General features: G+C 54.5%; 1 protein-coding gene across 4 annotated transcripts in view; it reads left to right on the top strand.

Annotated features, from left to right (window-relative positions):
* Ssh1 (slingshot protein phosphatase 1) overlaps window positions 1-22,708 on the top strand; it is a 60,588-nt gene that overhangs the window by 29,072 nt on the left and 8,808 nt on the right. For all 4 annotated transcript variants that reach the window (XM_076559938.1, XM_076559937.1, XM_042267679.2 and 1 more), the window contains 10 exons: window positions 138-259; window positions 5,772-5,840; window positions 7,186-7,251; window positions 9,231-9,425; window positions 10,951-11,044; window positions 12,935-13,063; window positions 15,245-15,291; window positions 16,378-16,524; window positions 17,939-18,139; window positions 21,391-21,943. In XM_076559938.1, coding sequence (XP_076416053.1) covers window positions 138-259; window positions 5,772-5,840; window positions 7,186-7,251; window positions 9,231-9,425; window positions 10,951-11,044; window positions 12,935-13,063; window positions 15,245-15,291; window positions 16,378-16,524; window positions 17,939-18,139; window positions 21,391-21,943 — 1,623 coding nt within the window. The remainder of the gene's footprint in view (window positions 1-137; window positions 260-5,771; window positions 5,841-7,185; window positions 7,252-9,230; window positions 9,426-10,950; window positions 11,045-12,934; window positions 13,064-15,244; window positions 15,292-16,377; window positions 16,525-17,938; window positions 18,140-21,390; window positions 21,944-22,708) is intronic.

Raw genomic sequence — 22,708 nt, 5'->3', positions numbered from 1 at the left:
CACGTTCCCTCTGGTCCTCCTCACAAGCACTTGGCCTTCATGTGGGCGGGGGTCAAGAACCGAAGCCCTTGCTCTTAGTTTGGCGGACAGAGGAAGGGAGCAAACCATTGAGGTGACCCCCCCCCCCTTGTCCACAGGCTGTGCGCCTGGAGAGCGTCTGGACCGACCGTGTCCGCTACATGGTGGTAGTGTACACCAGCGGGCGCCAGGACACCGAGGAGAACATTCTTCTGGGAGTTGACTTTTCCAGTAAGGAGAGGTGAGTCTCGAGGATGGCAGTTCCCGTCAGAACAGGAGAGGAGTCGCTGCTGGCAAAAGGCCTTCCTGGTGTCCTGGGGTGAGTCCCTCCAGAAGATGGCGGGCCACCCAGGCTCTGGGAACAGGGGCATGCTTTTCTAACTCTCGCTTCCCTGCTGCTGTGAGCCTGCTGGAGGATGCACACTGCTCAGAGCCAGCGGCCGGAGAGGAGACGTGTGCCTGCTCTTGTCCCTGCTGCTCTCCCGAAATCCCCGGGGAGTTCACAGAGCAAAGGGGTTTATTTGGCCTGCTCTTTCAGAGGCCGCAGGTCTTAATGGGAGGCCTCTCTTTGGCCGTGGGGATGACATCACAGTAGTGGGAACACTGTAGAAGAGATCACACGGTGAGATAGGAAGCCAGCTGTGGTGGGAGCTAGGCTAGGCCAGCATGAATTCGCTCTGAGGGTGGAACCGGGTGCCGTCTTCACCGGGTCTCAGCTCATAAATGTACCACCTCCTCGATGCTGCCGATGTAGGGACCCAGTTTCTACAGATAGAGAGATTTGGGGGAGCCCTCCAACTTGTAAAGGAATCCTGCACAGGGAGGCCTCCTGAGTGTGTGACAGCGACCGTGAGCGTCAAAGGACAAGCTGGAGTCAGCCGGGAGGATGCCTCCCAGACAGGCAGCCTGCAGAAGGGGATGTGCCTCGTAGGCCTTGTGTGAAGTGCCGGGTCCAGTGGTGGTCTCCCGTAGATTGGTGTTTGTTTTTGACGCGTCCTTATGTGGAAGCTTCAAGGTTTGCGGTTCCCCAGGACTGGAGGCGAAGTAAATTTCAGCGTGGCATGAAATGACCCATGGGTGGGAGGTCATTGCAAACCCCGGGAAGGCGAGAGGCCAGGCTTCTGTGAGAGCACAGGCAGGTAGCTGGTGCCAGGGGGTTTAAGGTCCAATAGGAAGCGAGGTGAGATCGGGTGTGTGGGGCGGCTGCTGGACCCAAATTGTGGTTCAGGCGGAGGCGGTAGCAAGAGGAAAGTCTCAGAGGTCACAAGACCGCAGTTGGGTCTTCTTGTGGCCAAGCAGCCATGTCATAAGCCGGTGACCAAGACTGTACTTACTGCATGCCAACAGAAGGGGGATAAATCACTCCGTGACTCCTCTTCCCGTGGCATCGGGGGAAAGTCCGCTGTGCCACAAGGAATGGGGAGGAGCTGCGTCTGCGACTCTGTGTGCCCAGGAAGGATCTGGAAGAACAGCCAATGTGCTGTCTGTTGGTAGAGCAACTCGAAGAGCCGCTGCGGCGTGGGAGCTGTGGGGTGGAGGTGCCAGCCAGGAGGTGCTCATAGAAGTGGGCGGGGCCGTCCTTTTGAGTGTGTGTGTGTGTGTGTGTGTGTGTGTGTGTGTGTGTGTGTGTGACTCCTGATCCTCCTGCTTCGGCTTTTCAGGCTAGGGCATTCGTGGTTGGCCATGTCGAAGTTAACGGTTTTTCAGATGATGGCCCAGCCCTGTAGGAATCTTCTGGGGCAGGAATTTTTCTCACTCCATGGGGACCATTCTGGTAGCCTATTCCGGTCCTGAGCAGGGGCCTGTCTCCTGTAGCCTGTGCCCCCCTGTGTTAGTAGTTTCTCATTGGACCACCGGCCCACTGATAATGACGTGCAGACTTATTATTCATTAGCTTAGGCTTGTCTCGTTAGCCCTTATAACTTAAATTAACCTGTTTTGATGAATCTGTGTTCTGTCGCGTGCCGCTCATCCTCCCATCTCTGATGTACCTAGATTCCCCCCCCCTCTCTCTACTCAGAAGTCCCGCCTCTACCTCCTGCCTAGCTGTTGGCCATCCAGCTTTTTATTGTATCAGTCACAGCAAGACGCCTTCACCTAGTGTGCAACTAGCCCACAACCCCCCCCACACACACACTCCCCCCCCACCCCCCCCCCCACCCCCCCCCCCCGCTCTGGTCCTCGCTGCAGAAGCCTCACAGGAGTCCAGTTTGTGCAGCAGAGCAGAGCACAGTGCTGTCCCCCAGCTCATCCCTCGCACCCCATAATCCTCGTTGTACTTCAGGGGCTCAGAAAAGCTGAGTGGATGCACCAGGGTCGCTCAGGATGTATGGGGCAGGACTCAGGCTCAGTAGGCCCCATTTGCATTAACTTTTCCTCAGGGGATGCAAATGAATGTCCAGTCATCCCAGGTGGGCACCAGTGACAGACCTAAGTATGACTTCACCAAAATCCAATTTGCTGAGTCCAGTGAGTTTACTGGACTTTCTTACAGAGCACCAGTGAGGGGGTGCAACCAACCCCTGAACAGTTCCATTACCACAAAGTCCCACCTCATGATGGATGGTGACCTCATGGAAACTGTGTCCTGGAGGCCGCTTTCAGTCAGCCACTGGCTTCTGTGTAGACTCAGGCATCTCCCAAGGTCATGTTGGGCGGGGCAGCTAGGATCCCCAGTGCCAGTCTCCTGGCCCTCCCTGGCAGTTCTCGTTACTGAAGATCTGGCTACCACCACACCGTTCTGTTCCAGTTGCTGTGGCACAGGGGCAGAATCTAAGAATGGCACCTTGTGACCATAGAAAACAGTGCCGTACGACACCCTGTGTCTCTGCTGACGTTCACGGTTCTGTGCATCTCTTGCCCGTTCACTCATTCGAGGACGTGTGTGTGTGTGTGTGTGTGTGTGTGTGTGTGTGTGTGTGTGTGTGTGTGCGTGTGCGCGCACTTGCTAGCTCTCCTCACGAGCTGGGAGTGCAGCCGTGTCCCGAGAGGCGTGCGTGGCCTGTGCCGTTGCAGTCCAAGGTCACGGAAGTTTGTTAAACACGCTCCTATGCACGCAGCTTCATGCCTCCAGCTGCGGTCTGTGGGCTCTCACCCTCATCCCCACCCATTCTGAGGCGTCCTGCCCGTCCTCGCCACCTCTCGGCATTCTGGCTTTGGTTCTTGTGGGTCCCGCTCTCCCTGTGGTCATCTTGCCTCTGCTGTGTGTCCAGTGTCTCCCTCTCTAGGCCCCGAGCTAGAGCTGCAGCCTGGCTGCAGGATCAACCCCAGCACGGTAATAGACCTCTACGGGTCAGGAGAGATGGCTCAGTGGTTAAGAGTGATGGTTGCTCTTCCAGAGGTCCTGGGTTCGATTCCCAGCACCCACATGGCTGCTCACAAATATAAACTGTAGTCCCTTGAGATCTGATGCCCTCTGCTGGTGTGCAGACAAAACACCCATACATAAAAGATAAGTAAATAATTAAAGTAAATTTTAAGAAAAATAGAAAGGGGTCAAAAGAAACTAAAGCCTTTTCTACAATGGGGACAGAGGCAACCAGGATACACGTTCCCTATGCCTGGGCATGTCGTCAGGGAGGGGTGAGTCAGGGCAGGACCCGCCTTCTCAGCTGCTTCTGTAGCGCTGAGTATCAGACTCCTCTTCTCCCTGGGCCTCCCCAGAAGCCACTGCCCCACGAACGTGATGATTCTCTTCTCTTCCTGAATTCTTACCATGAGATTTGTTTCCTTGGGGTGCCGTAAGTGTTAACCCCCGAGAGCATTCTCATGAGTTCCCAGGGAGAGAACCCACAAGGACCGTGTTTAAAAGGCTGTGTTAAAGCTGTGGTGGCTGCAGTCTCCTCCTTAGGCCTTCTCGGGGCTGACCTGGGCTTAACTTCTGCTTCCGGTTCAGGGGCAGGTTGAGTGCCGTGAGCTGGTGTGCCGCCCCTGCCCGTCATTTCTTCCGGCTTTTGTAAAGATCATCCACAGCGGGCTCTCTTCCCAAGCCTGTGTCTCCTGCCTGCACCTCTGGGCTGGCCCCGGTTCAGCCAGCTTCTTTGTTCTGGACCCACGGGGACCTGTGACCTGCTCCCCTCTCCCACGGCGGCTCCTACCTGCTTCCTCCTTTGGGGCCGTTTGTCACTTGTGAGGATGCAGTTTCCCTAACCCAGCCCCTGCCCCACTTCCTGTGTGTCACCCCAGAGCTGCCTTCACTGTCCAACTTCATTGTGAGTCCCATGGGAATGCCCGAGAGTCACGGTAATGACAACCGTGGCGATGTTCACGGATTCATGAGATGGTTGTCATTACTGGTCAGAGTCACATAGTACACTGAGCCCTAGTCCTCCAGGGACCTCTGTCCACTGGTGTGCCAGTCACCTGCTTCTTCCACGAGGCTGGGTCTGAAGGAGGCCAGTTGATAGATAAAACTGTCTCATATTTACAGATTCAGCCTCTGCTTTCCCTGGAATGTTCCAGACCTGCCAACACATCCCAGGGTGCATACCCAAGCAATCTCTGTCATTCTGGGGCATCCGAAGGATGCCTTCTTGGCCTTGACATGGCCCAGTCATCTTCTAAGCCCTGTGGGGCTCAACAGGCATCTCCTTTTGCAGCCCCCCAAAGGAGATAGAAGGAGCCCTTTGCAGATGGGTAGGATTGTAAGGGGGGAAACAGGAATTCACCAAGCCAGATGTTTAGTCCAGTTTAACCTGGAGAACTTAACACTTCTTTCCCCGTGGACACTGAAAGGCAGGATGGCGAGAGGTAGGCTGTATCTCGAGAGGGAGTTCTCTTCCTGAGCCCCAGAGCTCTGGTCACCCAGGCACAGGAAGAAGTAACATTCCACCCCCACATGCCACCCCCCGTCCCCACCCCACCCCCGCCCCCGCCCTCCCTCACCACTACCCCTGCGCCCAGAGCTGTAAGCCATGCAGAGATAGACGCTTGGAATTTCTGAGAGCCGCGGGGCTGCCCTGGCACAATTGCAGCAGGTTTCTCAAAGCCAGCTCTTCAAATGCCTGGAGAGTTTTTCATCCCAATCTGAGGAGCCCCTCTGATAAACCTTCCCCTCTGTTTATCAGTGGCGCCAGTCTCTGCCGTCGTCGGTGAGTATCATTTCACCGCTAGGATGGGCAAAACAGAACCGGATTGAACTGGCTTGTGGAGTGACAGCAACATAAAAGGCAGAGAGAGAGAGAGAGAGAGAGAGAGAGAGAGAGAGAGAGAGAGAGAGAGAGAGAGGTATGAGCAGTGGAGGTGTGGGGACCCTCCCATCTCCTGTCACCCAGGACAGAGATCTGGGCGGGGCTGGCACTACCTGACTGTGCGCCGCTGCCGTTGGGTGTGACACTCTACGCAGTGTGCATGCGTGTATGAATGTATGTGTGTGTGCACGGTGTGATCAGATACTGTTTGTGTGTGTATGTGTGAGTGTGTGTGTGTGTGTGTGTGTGTGTGTGTGTGTGTGTGTGATCAGAGGCTTGCCCCAGGACCCCAAGAGCCCCCATCGTTGTGGAGTTAAAGCCACACCAAAAACGGTTGAGATACTTTGTCACGCCCACTAGCAGGGATGCTCTAGGCCTGCGTCTTCTGGAATCCAGCCGTGAGTGGACACTGCACAGACAGCCTGGGAGCCCCTCCGCCCTACAGACCCCGCAGTTGGTGCCGGGCCCGGTGCCTGCAGCCTGAGCTGCTGGGCAGAGACACCGCGGGAAGACCGCGTGTACACAGGCAGATACTGACTCCAGTGTCTTCTCTTCCCCATGTAGCAAAAGCTGCACCATCGGAATGGTCCTTCGCCTGTGGAGCGACACCAAGATCCACCTCGATGGGGATGGGTACGGAAACGCCTTTGAAAGATTCTTTCCCGGGGGCTGGAGAGGTGGCTGGGGTTCAGAGCCCTGGCTGGTCTTGCAGGAGACCTGGGTTTGGGTCCCAGCACCCATGTGGCAGCTCACAGCCACCTGTAACTTAAGTTCCAGGGGATCCTGCACCCCCTTTTGACTTCCATGTGCAACAGACATGCACTTGATACACAGACCTACATGTATGCAATCACACACATAAACATTGTATACTTTGTTTACAATGACATAAACATGTTGTATACTTCATTATTTCCCTCTACACCAAAGCACCAACAGAGCGTGCCTCTCTCTCCGGATAGCCTGGTGTGTGAGGTTGTTACAGGCTAGCCAGGCCCAAGGGAAGGCCGCTCTGGCTGTTCTTTAGGGATTTGCTCAGGAAATAGCACTGCGTGGGTGTCTGCCCACCATGTCTCTTGCCGGGGAGCATACTTGCAGTGTTGGGTAAATCCTTCTGGGCCCTCCCGGGGCTGTGCCCTGGGAGTGCGCAGGTGAGTGAGACACCCCAGGGTAACTCACATTTGGGACGCCAAGGATGTAGCTGGCAGACACAGTGGAGTTCCGGGTGCCGCTGTGGGGGCTGCAGAGGAAGCATTTATGCCTCGGCCTGGGCAGGTTGGGGGCTGCAGGGCTGTCCGTGCCACCTGCACTTGCTCCCGGGGAAGTGCAGTGCCCGTGTAGAAAAGAGAGAAGGGAGCTGCCCTTGCCGTGGGGTTCCGGGACGGGCTCACAGTGAGAGCAGAGGGAAACAGAAAGATCTGCTCAGGGCAAGTGCTGGGATCACGGGGTGTTTTTTTTTTTAAGGTGGGGGTGTGGCATGGTGGCGGGATACTTTAGATCTCGGCACCACCAAAAAAAAAAAAAAAAAAAGAAAGATACTTTTTTTCCATTAACTTTTTTTTTTTTTGAGCTGAGGATCGAACCCAGGGCCTTGCACTTGCTAGGCAAGCACTCTACCACTGAGCTAAATCCCCCAACCCATTAACTTATTTTTATGTAAAGAAAAAGAGGTGAGTGTATGGTGCTAGAGGCAGGTGACAGGACACTGGAGGCCACCCTGCTCACACTCAGCTTGGAAACAAGTCCTGATCCACAGGAGTCTCCTCTGCTTTTGTCCCTGTCTGATGTGGCTTCTCTGCCGTCCCTTGTCAGACAGCAGGTGGCATGCTGGTCCCAAGCCCGCTCGGGGTGGGGTGGGGTCCAGAAGTGACTAGGCATGCTGGTGCCCAATCTGGGGGGTGGAAGCTGTACCCAGATCCCGGGAGTGACGTGACTGAAAGCCTGACTCCTCAGTGTCTTTCCTGTTTTCCATTCTCAGCGGCTTCAGCGTGAGCACGGCAGGCAGGATGCACATCTTCAAGCCCGTGTCTGTCCAGGCCATGTGGTAAGTGTGCTTCGGGGGACTTTGAGCTCCTTGGAAAAATGTTTCCTACCTGACAGCGTGATTAGAAAAATCACTTCTGTTTGGAAGTGTGTGTGTGTGTGTGTGTGTGTGTGTGTGTGTGTGTGTCTCTGTGTGTGTGTGTGTGTGTGTCTGTGTGTGTGTCTGTGTGTGTGTGTGTGTCTGATTGTGTGTGTCTGTCTGTGTGTGTGTGACTGTGTGTGTGTGTTCGCGAGCGCACTTGCGCGAGGGACTGCAGGAGTGCACCGAGGCCAGAAGAGGGTGTGGGGTGCCCTGGAGTTGTGAGCTGAAGACCTGGGTGCGGGAGACTCAGGTTTTTTGCATGAGTAGCACATGAGTTACGTTTTCCTAACGGCTGTTGGCACTGATCATTTCCTCATAGGCATTTTATATTTGTGTGTCCTTGATGGGAAGTGATCTGTTTAAGTTCCTTACCCATTTTAAAAAATGTGTTGGTGCTGAAGAGGCAGCTTGACCTGTGGACCTGCTGAGTGCCATCCTGGCACACACTCTCTGGCTCCGTCCACGTGGCACCCAGTAGGTGCTTTGCCTGTGCAGTGAGGGGACCAGCACTCTCCTCCGCGGGAGCCGCCAGTGGCGAGGGGGTCATAAGAGAAACGTGAGACTCCTCTTGGAGTTTCAAGCATCTCGGAGGGAGGTGCTCCGCACACGTGAACGAACTTGTATGTCATGCCAGGACAGCTGGGCGGGTGTCCTCGTGGTGGTCAGGCCTGAGAATACCAGCTGTAAGGCCTGGATCCCGGCCGGGGAAGGGGAAGGCTGCCCCGACCCTCTGCGGTGGCTGTTGGTGAACATGGCAGTGTCCACAGTTTCCTGAGCCAGCCTCCTCTTACAGCTCTGTCTTAGGCGTGTCCAGCCTGGGGTCCTGGGGCCACACATACTCACAATGTGTCACATTGCAGCATCTAAAAGTTGGACACGCCTGTGAGCTAAACTGTTCTTGTAAAAGGGCAGCAGATCAGTTGGAATAAACGAGGAAAGACTTGGAGCTTGAGAAGCATCAGATACGCGTTTCTAAACGATTCTTGTCCGGGGCAGGGAGAGTCAGTCCCGACAGAGTTCTCTCATGGGCCATCTCAGTGCCATTCCTCTCCTCCTCTGTTACCCTAGGCTAACTCCGCTCACATCACTTGAGGTGGGTGGGGGGTAACGAAGTCAGTGTCCTGAGGATGATCAAACCAGTGAGTGCCCCCAAATGTTTCTGTGGGTCGCTGCTGCCCCTTTTCTCTCCAGCCAAGTTGTTATTGTTGTTATTATTACCATTATCATTGCCATTATTTTGGTTTGTTTGGGTTTTGCCCACATTTTTTTAATTCTTAGGAACCAGAACTGAGTGTAATAAACACTGGCTCAAGTTTCATTCCCCCAGCCAGCCTAGACGGTAGGACAGGTAGAATTATGGAAAACGAGGCTGCTTGGGGAGTCTGTGCCCTGTCATGCAGACCCCCCTCTGGTGACGCCCTCCCCTCAAGGGCCGCTTCTGCCTTGGCCGACACCTCCCTCCCTTGGCAGCCTACTCACTGAGGGATTTTCAGCCTGAATTTTAAAGACCTTTCTCCCCCATCAGCAGGTGCCTGGAATACAGCCCTGCCCATACTCCGGGCTGCTGTGCCCTCCGAAACAGATCTCTAGAGTTGGTTGCTGGAATGTGACCCAGCCAGCTTGGGAGAGTTAGGGGCCAGGGGGTGGGGCCTGCTGCCGCCGGTGTTTATTTATTCCTTTGGAAATGATGAGGGCTATCCGGTCCACTTGTGAGCCTAGCTGACGCGGCCTCTGGGAACTGAGAGTTGTCCCTGGCTGCCGTGGGTCCCTCACACACCTCACGGGCAGAAGGAGTCCTTTCTGCGTGGCCCGTCCCACTGCCGAGGGCTGGGTGTCCTTCGTGAGCTGCAGAGCCCACGCCCATGCCCCCACTCCTGAGCGCCCCTCTCCTCCCCCAGGTCCGCCCTGCAGGTGCTTCACAAGGCCTGCGAAGTGGCTCGAAGGCACAACTACTTCCCTGGGGGCGTGGCGCTCATCTGGGCCACCTACTATGAGAGCTGCATCGGCTCCGAGCAGAGCTGCATTAATGAGTGGAACGCCATGCAGGACCTGGAATCCACGAGGCCGGACTCCCCAGCGCTGTTTGTGGACAAGTATGTGCACGGGCTGCCTCCCCACGCTGCTCAATACGGGGTCCTCTCAAGGTCACACTGCCCAGCACTGGGTCCTCTCAAGGTCACGCTGCCCAGCACTGGGTCATCTCAAGGTCGCGCTGCCCAGCACTGGGTCCTCTCAAGGTCACACTGCCCAACACTGGGTCCTCTCAAGGTCACACTGCCCAACATGGTCCTCAAGGTCACACTGCTCAATATGGGGTTCTTTCAAGGTCACACTGCCCAACACTGGGTCCTCTCAAGGTCACACTGCCCAACACTAGGTCCTCTCAAGGTCACACTGATCATCACTGGGTCCTCTCAAGGTCACACTTATTATCACTGGGTCCTCTCAAGGTCACACTGCCCAACACTGGGCCCTTTCAAGGTCATTCTTCCCTGCAGCCCCTTGACTGAGAGCTCCTTCCTGGAGCAGGTAGAACTTTTAACCTGAGTCTGGCTCTGAAGCAGCGGTCCCCAACCTTTAATACAGTTCCTCATGGTGTGGTGACCCCCAACCATAAAATTGGTTTCATTGCTACTTCATGACTGTAATTTTGCTGCTGTTATGAATCACGATGTAAATATCTGTGTCTTAGGTGACCCCTGTAAAAGGGTCATTGACCTTCTAAAATGTCAACCCACAGGTTGAGAAACTCTGCTCCAAAAGAAGGGATTGTGTCTCTCTCTCTCTCTCTCTCTCTCTCTCTCTCTCTCTCTCTCTCTCTCTCTCTCTCTCTCTCTCTCATACACTCACACTTGCACTTTAAAAACAGTTGTGGGGGGCACTCCTGGGCTTCAGTCAGGTTGCCACAGGAATATACCGCTCTGTATACCCCCTGCTGCATCTGTTGGTGCTCTGGGCCCAGACCTTGTCCCCACAGGTGGGTAGTAACATTCATTCCAATGTGTTGGTGTCTTGGTCCAGAGGGCTGTCAGCCTTCACAACTTCCTCAATGGAGAGAGTGACCTGAGGCCATGCTCTCTGGCTTTTCAGTGATCACAGTCCCCCAGAGGGAGGTGTCGGCTGGGAGACTGGTTTTAAGACAAGAGTTGCTCAGATGACCAGACACCACCAAGAATTTATGAGAGGAGACGCAATGATGATGGCCCCTTGAGCCCTTGGAAGTCACTGGGGAAAGGATTGTCCCAGTCTCCATGGCCCTGGGAGTTAATTAGCGGGGCTGGCGTGTAGACTTCACAGGGGTGTCACAGACTTGGGTTCTGTGTGAGGATTCTTGCAGTGGTGGCCCAGGGAGCAGTGTTGGGTGCAGACTGATGGCCCAGGGCTGCGGGACGTTGGCAGTTACAGTGTGTGGCCTGTGAGGATCCCGTCCCCTCCATGTCCACTGACCTGCTTTCTCTCCCACCGGACTCCTCCTGTGGGGACTGGAGATGGAGCTTCTCCACACACACCCAGCGTAGCCTGTGCCTACACAAGCCGAGGTCAGACCCGTGAGGGTCCGATGTCCCTCTGAGGCTTCCGTCTCTCAGTTCTACACCTCCCTGTACATTTTCTTCCTAGGCCGACGGAGGGGGAGCGGACTGAGCGTCTCATTAAAGCCAAGCTCAGGAGCATCATGATGAGCCAGGACCTTGAAAATGTGACGTCTAAGGAAGTAAGAGTCCCCCTCCCCTCCCCCAGCCCATCGCAGGCCCAAGCCCAGGACCTTTTGGTTTTCTCATGCGTCCGTTTGTCCGCCCTGGAGGCTCCCCTGCACTTTGCTCTGTGGTGGTACTAAGATGTGGAAAGCCCAGGCTTAGAGTTGGGCTTTAGTCTGATTCCGGAGACCACGAACGGATTGTCGGCCCTCTCTGAGCCCTGGGGACAGGTGTAGAAGGTCCTAGGTTCCTCCAAGGAGCCTCAGCCTTCCATAACCTTTCCTGCTTTTGTGTGTCCCCTCGGCCTCCTGCCGTACAGGAGATTCGAATCTCAGGCCGCTCCCTCTGCCTTATAAGCCCTCCCTGATCAGTTTTTCTGTTGTCCATTGCTTTGGGGGTACGGGGGGGGGGGGGGATGCTGTGGGAATTAGAGAGATGGCTTCTTGGTTAAGAAGAGCATTAGCTGCTGTTGCAGATCATTCCCACGAGATAGCTCACAACCCCACCTGTAACCCCATCTCCAGGAGATCGGACGCCCTCTGCTGGTCTCCATAGACACTGCATGCACGTGGTGCACAGACATTACCTACAGCCTGAACACCTACAGCCTGACCGCTCTAGAGGCTGTGCGTGGGGGCACACACACTGGAGGCTGTGCACGGGGGGGGGGGGGGGGGGGGGGGGGGCGCACACACTGGAGGCCGTGCGCAGAGGGGGGGGGCACACACACTGGAGCCTGTGCGCGGGGGGGGGGGGGGCGCACACACTGGAGGCCGTGCGCGGAGGGGGGGGGGGGCACACACACTGGAGCCTGTGCGCGGGGGGGCGCACACACTGGAGCCTGTGCGCGGGGGGGGGCACACACACGTGAATCCCAGCACAAAGACAGAAGTTCTCTGTGACTTCAGGACCAGCCTGGTCTACATAGTGAGACTCGGTCTCATAAAATAAAAATCTTAAATTAGCCGGGCGTTGGTGGCGCACGTCTTTAATCCCAGCACTCGGGAGGCAGAGCCAGGCGGATCTCTGTGAGTTCGAGGCCAGCCTGGGCTACCAAGTGAGTTCCAGGAAAGGCACAAAGCTACACAGAGAAACCCTGTCTCGAAAAACCAAAAAAAAAAAAAATAAAAATCTTAAATTTTTTAGAAAATCACTGTACTTATTTATATATTTAACTGGGGCCGGGGTGGGGTGGACAGCGCATGTGAGGGAGAGAAAACAGCCTGCAGGAGTCGATTTTCTTCTTCCACTGTGTAGATTCTGGGGCTCGAACTCAGGTAGTTGGGTCTTTTTACCTGCTAAGCTGTCTTGACGTTCCTATCTGTTGTTTATTTGAAGGATACAGTGAATTATAGGAGGTTTAAAGGGCCCATTTATTTATTTATTATTTTGATATTTTTTGAGTCAGGATCTCCCTCTGTAGCTCAGGCTGGCTGGAACTCACTGTGCGCACCCCCCACCCCCCAGGCTTGCCTCAACCTCGTTCTTCCCACCTCAGCCATGAATCCTCATGTTTAACTGATAGTTACTTTAAAAAATCATAATGTGACACCTTCTCCAGCAGGAAAGTGACATTACCTTCTCACTGCAGTATTTTTGGTACTTAATAGTGAAAAGGAAACTTTTAAACTCAGTAGGAAAGATCTTAGGAAGAAAAAAAAAATCCGACTTCCTTGTTGAACACAGTGGGCCTCCCCCCGTTGGGCTCATTTGGAGGTGGAGGGGGGCAGTGCCCGCAGCCCACACAGATGTGCTGCCTGTGTCCAGACGCATTGTCCTGGGCAGGAGAAAGGACAGACCCACCCTCTCTGTGAACAGCACTGTGCAGAGGTGGGCGGCTCTCCGGGCAGATCACCCCTCCTGGGTTCCGCCCAGCATCACCTCTGCTCTCTCTGTCCCGCCCGCAGATCCGCAATGAGCTGGAGAAACAAATGAACTGTAACCTGAAGGAGTTCAAGGAGTTCATCGATAACGAGATGTTGCTCATCTTGGGCCAGATGGACAAGCCTTCCCTTATCTTCGATCATCTTTATCTTGTAAGAGGCGCAGCCCCTGGTGGATGCTGGTTTGGGAACCCTGCTCACAGACACATGCTGACAGAGCCCCAGAGTTGTGCCTTGGCATCTACCTGAAACACAGATAGCCGAGCTGTTCCCCTCTGAGCCCTGCTCCCAGAGCCCACCGAAGGGTCCACCCCCGCCATGTCGCCCGTGATGACCTGGGCACCTCCGGCTCAGTGTCTTCATGCCGTAAATCTCCATAGAAGGCAGCTGGCCGGTTTTCAAAGGCAAGCAGGTTGTTAAAGTTAGTCCAACTGAAGGTCAGACCTAGCAAGGTCCCCCTCCACCACCTCACCTGCCTTGTGGCCCGTGGGGAGTCCTCTTGCCTCTGCACTTCATGGGGTGATAGTGATGGTTAAATAAGATACATTCTGGGGGTGACAAGTGCAGTTTCTGTAGGCCTGGTTTTGAATATGAATGGTAACTATGGTTAGAAGAATAAATGTCTCTTACAGGAACGGCTGGCCGCTTAAGGGAACAACCTCTTCATAAGTACATAAACACACACACATGTGTATGTGTGGGCTTGTAGTGGGAACAGAGGGTTTTTGAGACAGGAGCTCACTCCGTAGCTCAGGCTCATCCAGAATTTGTGATCCTCTGCCTCAGCCTCCTGAGTGTTGAATGTGTGTACTTTTATGTTCGTGTTTATATGTGAATCTCCCTGCATGTACAGATTGTATGCTTTATCCACTGAGATGTGAATGGGTGGGTTTGAATCACTTGGAAAGACAGGCAGGGTGTGCTGGCAGGCCTACCTGAGGGCACGGGAAGGCCTCTCCCTCCACTCTCTCCACTAGGTGGTGATCATGGCCAGGGGACTCCCAGCTCCCCTGGAGCTGCTGGAGTTTGGGGAGGCTTGGTGCCTTGTGTCATTCTTTCCATGAGAGATAGTAAAGGAATTTTGGTGAGTGACGCTGTCCCTCAGATACGGAAATCCAGCTCACACTGCAGGAGGCCAGCATGGTCAGAGCCCGGGCCGCAGTGGACCTGGGAAGCTCAGGAGATGAAGTCAGGAGGAGGCTGAGATACCGGGGCGTGCTTGCCAGGACCGCAGGCCTCCGCATTCTCCAGAGTGGCGATGGCTTCCGTGTGTTTCTCGTCTGTGTTCTTTGAATGATCAGGAAGAGAGGAGTTTTTAATGGTACAGTTTGTATAAGTATTCAGGTGTCCAGTCCTGCATTCTGCAGACAGTTGGGAATAGAAAGCATGTTAAGGATGTGAAGGGTTGTCCCAATCTCCCGTGTTGAGGTTGTCAACCATAGCATTTTAATGTGTTCATTTTTCCGGTTTTCAGTTTCTTGTAGTGTTAGGATTGGAACTCAGGCCCTGAGCGCTGGGTTCCTCTGATGCCTGTATAGAGAAACTGTGCTCACTGTTCTTCTTTGTCTATTCCATTTTTTCCTTACCAACATAATGATTTATTTGTTTTATTTCTGGGTGGTTTCTTTTGGTTTTTCAAAACAGGGTTTCTCTGTGTAGGTAGCTCCAGCTATCCTGGAACTCACTCTGTAGCCCAGGCTGGCCTTGAACCCAGGGAACCATCTGCCTCTGCCTCCCAAGTGCTGGGATTAAAGGTGTGTGCCACCACCACCTGGCTTGTTTTGTTTTGAGACCAGGTCTTACTGTATACCCCTGGCTGGCCTTCAGTTTCAAATTCATGGCAATCCTCCTGCCTCTGCCTTTTGGAAGTGGGATGGTTTCTTTGGAAGAGCCCATCCTAAGGATCTCTTGTCATTTGTCTTATGGTTTCATCCTGGTAGACCTTTGGGTCCCCGTTATTTCCCTGTGAATAACCGTAAATGCCGGTGTTCCTAAGTCTCTGTGGGAGCTCCAGTCATCCCTCAGAATCAGAGGGTGAGGACTTTAAAATTAATACCAAAATACCTGCCAGGAGAGGAGCAGGGTCCCCTCTGTAGCTGATGAGGTCGTAGGTCACTGCCCGTGCTGGCTAAGAAGACTGGGGGACGTGAAGCAAGCTTCCATGAAGTGGGGGGTTGACAGGGTCTGCTTCCTCTGAGACTCTTGCCTCTCCCTCTCCCGGGCCTTTCTGGGCCTTCTTTCTGCTCTGAGGTTGAGGCCTCACTCTCAGGGGCCCTGTGCATCCCACAAGCAGCTCTGTGACACTCACAGGGGTTTGTGTGATCTGTCCCCCAGGGCTCCGAGTGGAATGCATCCAATCTGGAGGAACTGCAGGGCTCAGGGTGAGTCTGCTCCCCACGTCCCCCATCGCTCCAGGCAGCTTAGGCGGTCGCTGCTCTGTTGGGGAGGTTATGGACCTTGGCCCGCCTGCCCTAATTGCCTCAGCCTGGTCTCTGCACTGGCTGGAGGGTCTCATGTGCTTCAGAATGCTGCCCGGAGTAATCCATGGGTTCTAGATTTTTCCTGGAGTCTTAGGTGACTTGGGGGAGGTGGGGATCTGGGAACAGCTTAACCACCCTGGGAATGGAGGACGGCCCGGCCCTGGGCAGGCTCTGAGCTCCCACCCACAGCTTTACTCCCCAGCAGAACTGCCGAGAACCCTAGTGCGGATCACATCTCTGTTGGCCTTTTGGCCATCAGCAACCGTGAACACTGGACCACTCCTGGCAATACTTGGTGCCTAGTGGGACTCTTGTGACCATACACTTCCTGCTGGGCAGAAACTTGCCTGTCCCTGAGAAATGCTCAGCAGCCAGAGTGAACCTTTAAACCGAACCCTTCAAGAAAACAGTCACAGAATCACCGTTCTGTGGTCTGATGTGCCTGCCAGCCTTCTGGAACTGACTGCAGTTGAAAACCGAGACTAAACAGAGCTTAAAATACATCCTTAGAACCTCTGGTCACGATGTGTCCCCCCCAGCAGAGTCATTGTCCAGTGAGAGGCTAGGCGTCATGCTTCCGTCTTCCTGGAAATAAATACGTGATTCGTTGTCATTTACGGCAAAACCTATTTGAGACATTTTCCAATGACCAAGATTGTTTTGGTTTTCTGGAAATGAATGTACTGGTTAAGGGTGAGGGGCCGTGGCATTTGGGCTAGCAGATGTTCTCAAATAGAACCTGAGTGGTAGAGGACACACTCTGCTCCTTAACGAAATTAGAGTGGGGGCTTCTTGTTTTTAAGACATTCTTGTCATGTGGAGGAAACACACGAAAATGACTATTAAGCAAAAAAAAAAAAATCTCACCAGGAACATACGCTCTTTAGTGTGTATATAAATTAATTTTTCTCTGCCAGTATTTTGTTACTTTGTTTTTTTCCTTCCTCATTTCTGATTCTCTAGGCTATTTGCTTCTTTCCTCTGCAGGGTTGACTACATTCTAAATGTCACTAGAGAAATAGACAATTTTTTCCCTGGCTTGTTTGCATATCATAACATCCGAGTCTACGATGAGGAGACCACAGACCTTCTTGCCCACTGGAACGAAGCGTATCATTTTATAAACAAAGCGAAGTAAGTGTGTGGGGAGCTGGCCTTAGGAGGAACAGGTGGGCAGAAATGAGTGGCAGGCTAGGTATGGGAGCTAGCCCCGATGTGGAAGTAAGCAGCCTTGCTCCCGGGGTAGGTGGTCGGGATTCACAAGTCCAGTGCCGGGAGAGGCTCTGCTGTCTGATGGATCTTTGGTTTTAGCTTCAGGACACCAGGCACAAAGCAGGGAAATACTGGCCTCCACAAGATGCCCTCATGTTCTCTCCTACCTGCCCATGATTGTGACATTGAGTCCAGTTTTCATCACTAACACTGATGCCAGGCCAGTGTCCAATACCAAGTGCCACTGGCGAGCTCTCTGGGGCATCCCGGAAAGGTCCAGCACGTTCTGGGCCTTGAGTTCTTGGATAGTTCCCCCAGAGAATACAGGCTGTAGTTCCATGTTCCTGTGTGCCTAGAACAGGGCAGTCCCAAGATGGGGCCATCTCCACTGTCCCTGAGCCCAGGCCCCTCCTTATTCTCCTTTGGAGTAATTGTGTTGAAATCCAATGCATAGGCACCCCATCCCCTACCCCCGTGCTATGGAGAAAAACCCTCTTCCGCTGGAGTCTCCCAGTCAAAGCTCCAAGGTGTGTCCTTACCAAACGCCTCTTCTCTTGCTTTCCCAGGGCACAGACTCCAGGCTCCTTGCTTATGAATGTAGGACTCGGGAAAGAAGGGTGCTGTGGGGATGGGGTTGAACACCTAGTGTAGGAAGCTGGAGCCCGCTCGCCCCCACCCCAGCTTCCCAGACGCAGCCTCTGCCAGCCTGGCATGCCTTCACCCTCTCCACCAAGGAGAGGGTCATTGTCCCCCGTGTATCTCGTAGATCAGCTGCGCCCGGGCCAGCACCACCTCCTTACAAGTACCCGGATCGATTGGCCCCGTCTTCCCCCTGGCTCGGTTCTCTCTTGGCCAGATTGCTGACAGCCTCTCACTCCCTCCGGGCGCTCACTCTCTCCCCAGGGTGTAGCGTGTTCGTTCGCCTTGCTGACCCCATTTTCTAGAGCCGCTCACTCAGGGCCTCTGTGGCAGCTGAGTGGCTTTTGCAGAAATCCCTTCAGCTGTCCAGGTGCTGCCCAGGAAGCGGCTGTAGGTGGCCGCACAGATTCCCAGCAGCGAGGGAGACTGTTTTGAAGCAGGCCCTGCGAAGTTGGGACAGGCCGCACGGGTTCATCTGTTCTCCCATTGTGTGCTAATTGATTTCACAGTGGAGTTATTTCCTTTAGAGGGTGTGTGAGATCTGTTCCATAAACATTAGGACAGAGGAGGGTTGGAGCTATGTGATAACTTTAGGGCTTAAAAAAAAAAAAAATCAGGTTAGTAAAACCCAAGTGGTAAGTCAGGGGAGGCTCTAAATCCTTGCTCTTAACACTGCCCCCCCCCCCCATCCCTGCAGAAGGAATCATTCCAAGTGCCTGGTCCATTGCAAAATGGGCGTCAGCCGATCCGCATCCACGGTCATAGCCTATGCGATGAAGGAATTTGGCTGGCCCCTGGAGAAAGCGTATAACTATGTCAAGCAGAAGCGGAGCATCACCCGGCCCAATGCAGGATTTATGAGGCAGCTGTCTGAGTATGAAGGCATCCTGGATGCAAGGTGAGTGAATACCTAGAGACAGGCTGGCAGACCCAGCTGGCCTCGCCAGCCCGGGCATCCCACTGTTCTCCTGTCGGCCTGGCAGGAGCCTCCACAACTGGAAGCCAGCCTCTCAGGGGAGCCGGCTTGTAAAAAAGCAAGCATTGTTCAGGCCGTGATTAGTGGTTTCCAGGAGGGATCCGTTTTGATTTTGTTGGCACTCATAGAAAACCTGTCTTGCCGGGCGAGGGAAGGTGCCTAACTGCTCATCCAGGGCATGTCCTGGTATGTGGTGTGGGCCTGAGCATATCCATTTCCTAACTTAAGTACCTGCTTTGTGCCAGACTCAGGGGCTGAAGAGGCCCATGGGTCTGGTTCACCGCAGATGAGCCTGGCAGCCTTCTCCAAGCCCAATCCCCTGTTCTGCGTCAAGGATTTGACACCCAGGCTATCTATCAGATGCTCGTGGCCCCTCAAAGACCTAAAAGTAGAACCATTGCATGATCCAAAAATCCCACTTTACCGTGTACACCCAGAAGGCTGGAAATCCGGAGACTATAATGGGGTTGTTTGTATTGATGATAGTGTTATTCACAGTAGGCCAAGGGTGAAGGCTGCCCACGAGTCCATTGGCGGATGGGTGGGTAAGCAAACGGAGTGCGTATAGGAATCTTCCTCTGCCTGCTGAAGGAGCTCCTGGTGGGAGGCGAGGCTGCTTGGGGAACTAAAGCCAGAAGATTGCCTGCCCCAGAAGTTCAAAGCTAATCTCTGCCACATATCAAGATCCCATCTCCTTCCCGCCCCATAAAGAGGAAGGAAAGGGAAATTCTGGCATGTGTGGTACACCCTGAACAAACGTCGGAGCCATCGGGAAAAGCTGTGTGGCCCCATTGCCTGTATGAGGTCCCCAGAGGTGGAGAATGTGGTGTTGGTGGCCAAAGGCCGGAGAGGGGACGGTTCAGGTCCGATGGCTGGTAACATGTGTCGTGTACCGTGAACGGTTGCGGAGACGGATCCCGGTGCGGTGTTGTGAATGTGTCCCGCGAGGGAGGCTGTGTACGTAAACACGGTCAGGATGGCGCACGGCTTACTGCCGTCTTAAAATTGACGGGGCTCTGTGAGGTGGCACCAGCAATCACGACAGGTCCTTGGCAAGCTAACCGCTCCTAAGTTAATCCACGTGGCCGCTAAATCCGTCTCCCACCTCAAAGTTCGGCTCCTCGTTTTACAAGCGAGGAGAAGAGGCCAACGCTGAGAGGTTGACCTGTCTCGTGTCACAGCGTCAGCGTCTGGGTGCCAAGAGAGAGATTCACACCCACATGTGTTGACTACTGTAGGGAGGCAGCACTTGTTGCAGGTGGAAGGGGGGGGCCCTGTCAGGGTGGTGAGGGTTCCCCAGCAGGTCCCAGGCTGCTGGGACGGACGCCAGTATGGGAGGACTCGCTTTCTCTCTGCTCGATGTCCAGTCTGTGCAGAAGTAGCTGCCTGATCGTTTCTGACTGGGCTTGGAAGGAATCCAGAAGCGAGGTCCTTCAGCTCCTCAGGCAGGTCTAGGGAGGCGGGACTGCTCCCGCGGGGACGAACAGGCACGGAGATCCACCGCCGCCGCAGCCATCTCTGGACCGTGACATTCAGTGTCATGTCATTCGGAGCGTGTCCGTCAGGTCCCTAGGCAGCGGCAGGGGGAGGAGGGCTGGCTCCCTGCTCTCCCTTAGCCTCTCCAGTCCCCGGACGCCTTCCCACGCCGCCGTAGCCCAGCTGAGGGTCTCCCATGGGCCCACAGCAGTACAGCGTGGAGCCTGGATTGCGGCCGGGGGCTGGTCTGTCGAGGGGGCCCACGGGGCAAGGGGCAGTGACCGTGGTGAGCCCCTGCACTGCAGGACAGCGGCGCTCCTCCGTGGGTGCCGATGCTGTTAACTTCTCCATCGCACCCCCACAGTGTGGGTCTTACCCCGAAGTCCTGGGGAGGTGGAGGTGACCTCAGCAGTGGCCTCTGTCACTCGGAAGTTTTTTTCTCTCTCTCATTCTTGGCTTATACCTTCAAACGTGCTATAAAGACAGTGCCAGTCCCCTGTCCCTAACGTAGCAGCTGTTGACCGTTAATGGCTTCCGGGGCAGAGCCCTGGGCCGCCCTACACCTGGGAGTAAAATGGCAGCACATACTGGGCTTAGGAGCCTGCTTTAGAAAAAGGACACAGACTGGGGGCAGTGGAAGCGGGGGTGAACGTGATAAAATATACGGTATGAAATCCTCAATAATTTGTTTTAAAAAAATATATACTGTCTTTTTTTTTTAATGCCATAAGAATGATTATGTAGCCCAATGATAGAACGCTTGCCTGTCAGGCACTCGGCCTTGGATTCTACCTCCATATAAAAAAAATAATAAAAATTTCAGAATTCATTCAAGCCAGGCATGTAATCCCAGCAATTGGAAGGAAGAGGTAGAAGAACCAGGAACTCAAGGTAGCCTTGGCTACTTAAGTTTGGGACCAGCCTGAGCTACATAGACCTTGATTCTAAAAAAAAAAAAAGAAAGAAAGAAAGAAAGAAAGAAAGAAAGAAAGAAAGAAAGAAAGAAAGAAAGAAAGAAAGAAAGAAAGAAAGAAAGAAAAAAGAAAAAGAGGAAATCATGGAAAATGGACCCGTGGTTTCTGCCTGAAACAAATACTTAGGGGTTTTCTGGGATCTTCCCCAGTAAGGTCATGTTCACCTCAATACCCTAGTGTGCAGAGAACTTGACACCCGCTCGGCTTTGACCCCTGAGTTTTCTCACACTGTTACTCTCATGGGTCATAAAGCCTGAATGAGAGCCAGGTGGCCACGGCGGCAATGCCTTTAATCCCAGCACTCAGGAGGCAGAGGCAGAGGGATCTCTGTGAGTTCGAGGCCAGCCTGCTCTACAGAGCGAGATCCAGGACAGGCACCAAAACTACACAGAGAAACCCTGTCTTGAAAAACCAAAAAACAAACAAACAAAACAGAGTGAGAGCCGTCAGCGACGGGATAAGATGAACACAAGCACGAAGACACCGGCCTCCCGTCAGAACTCCTCTGCCTCTGCCACGTTGTCACCACGTGGCAGACATTGTCACCACGTAGCTAAGGGCCCCGAAAGGCTCCTCATGTGGGCCGTGGTCACAGAGGGGGCTCTGCCCGCTGATCCCGTCCCCTGCCTGTCCTGCTTGGACCTGCTGCTGCCTCCCTCTCGGCTCTCACCTCCTGCTGCTGCCTCCCTCCCGGCTCTCACCTCCTGTCCTCTCTTCCCGCAGTAAGCAGCGTCACAACAAGCTGTGGCGCCAGCAGCCTGCCGAGGACCCTGCGGCCGAGCCCAGCGTGTTCTTGCCAGAGACCCTGGACGACGCCCTGGACACCCGGCTGCCGGGCTTGGAGGATGCCACCCAGCCGGGGCTCCCGGGAAGCCAGGCCCCAGGAGGACCCTCTCTCCCCTGTTGTTTCCGGAGACTCTCGGACCCCCCGCTCCTCCTCCCCCACCACGATGAGGCAGGCGGCCTGGTCCACTTGGAGGATCTTGAGAGGGATGCCCTGTTGGAGGATCCAGCTCCGCCCGCCGAGCCGCACAAGCTGGTCCAGCATCCCCAGGAAGCTGCCAGGCTCTGTGAAAAGGACGTAAAGAGGAAACTGGAGTTCGGGAGCCCCAAAGCCCGAGGTGGCTCCCTGCCACACGTGGAGGAGATGGAGAAGGGGGCTGGCCAGAGGGCAGGGAGGTGGAGGCGGGCCTCCACCCAGCTAGATAGAAGTTGGCTGGACCAGGAAAACCTAAACAACAACAACAGCAAGAGAAGCTGCCCCGAGGACTTTGAGGTAGGTGGTGGAGGAGGGGACCATTGTTGTAGGGAACAGCATGCCACATCCTTCTACCCCACCCCACAGAGCACCTTCCTGGCCTGCCCTGCGGGGCTACTGTTCTCCCTCCAGCCCACAGGGGTTTATTTCAGGGGGGGACTGCTGCTACCTGACTCTGTAGCATGTGCCTAGCTAGTGGGTATGCCGTGCATGAGGGATATCTGAGCCTTGTGATTTCCCCCCCATCCAAGGTGGGGGTTCCAACTCCGTTTCTTCACCCCAGCTCACCCCTGCATCGATAGGTGGTGCTCCTGATTCACCTCACTGCCCCTGCCACAGCCCCCCAGCTCTCTCACCTTGGATGGCTCTGGAACAAATCCCAGAGGTGGTGTTTCCTCCCTGAATGCTCCGTTATGACAGTTGCTGCCCCACCTTCCAGCCCACATTGGCCCTCCGCTCCTTGCGTCCCTTGTAGCTGCCGTCTTTGGGGGATGATGTCCAGGGAGCCTTTGCTCCGACTTCAGGCTGCTCAGAAAGTGCCTGGTCCCACACCCCGTCTTTCTTGTCCACGCACGCACGCACGCACGCACGCACGCAGCAGGGACCTAGAGGCAGGGCTGTCCTTGTGGAGGCTGAGGAGGCTGCCTGTTCTTGCGCTCAGTACTCACCGAAGGCCTGGGGCCAGGAGCTTCCTGTCCCTTCGCCGTCCCTGCAGTGAAAACTCTCGGGGGCGTGCGACACTGAAGTCGAAGTTGGTTTGTAATTAACGTTCTGCTCCAATGC

This window comes from Peromyscus maniculatus, chromosome 23 (genome assembly GCF_049852395.1).
Source record: "Peromyscus maniculatus bairdii isolate BWxNUB_F1_BW_parent chromosome 23, HU_Pman_BW_mat_3.1, whole genome shotgun sequence".
Lineage (NCBI taxonomy): Eukaryota > Metazoa > Chordata > Mammalia > Rodentia > Cricetidae > Peromyscus > Peromyscus maniculatus.
Note: the sequence above shows the minus strand (reverse complement) of the source record. Positions and strands in the feature narration are given on the sequence as shown.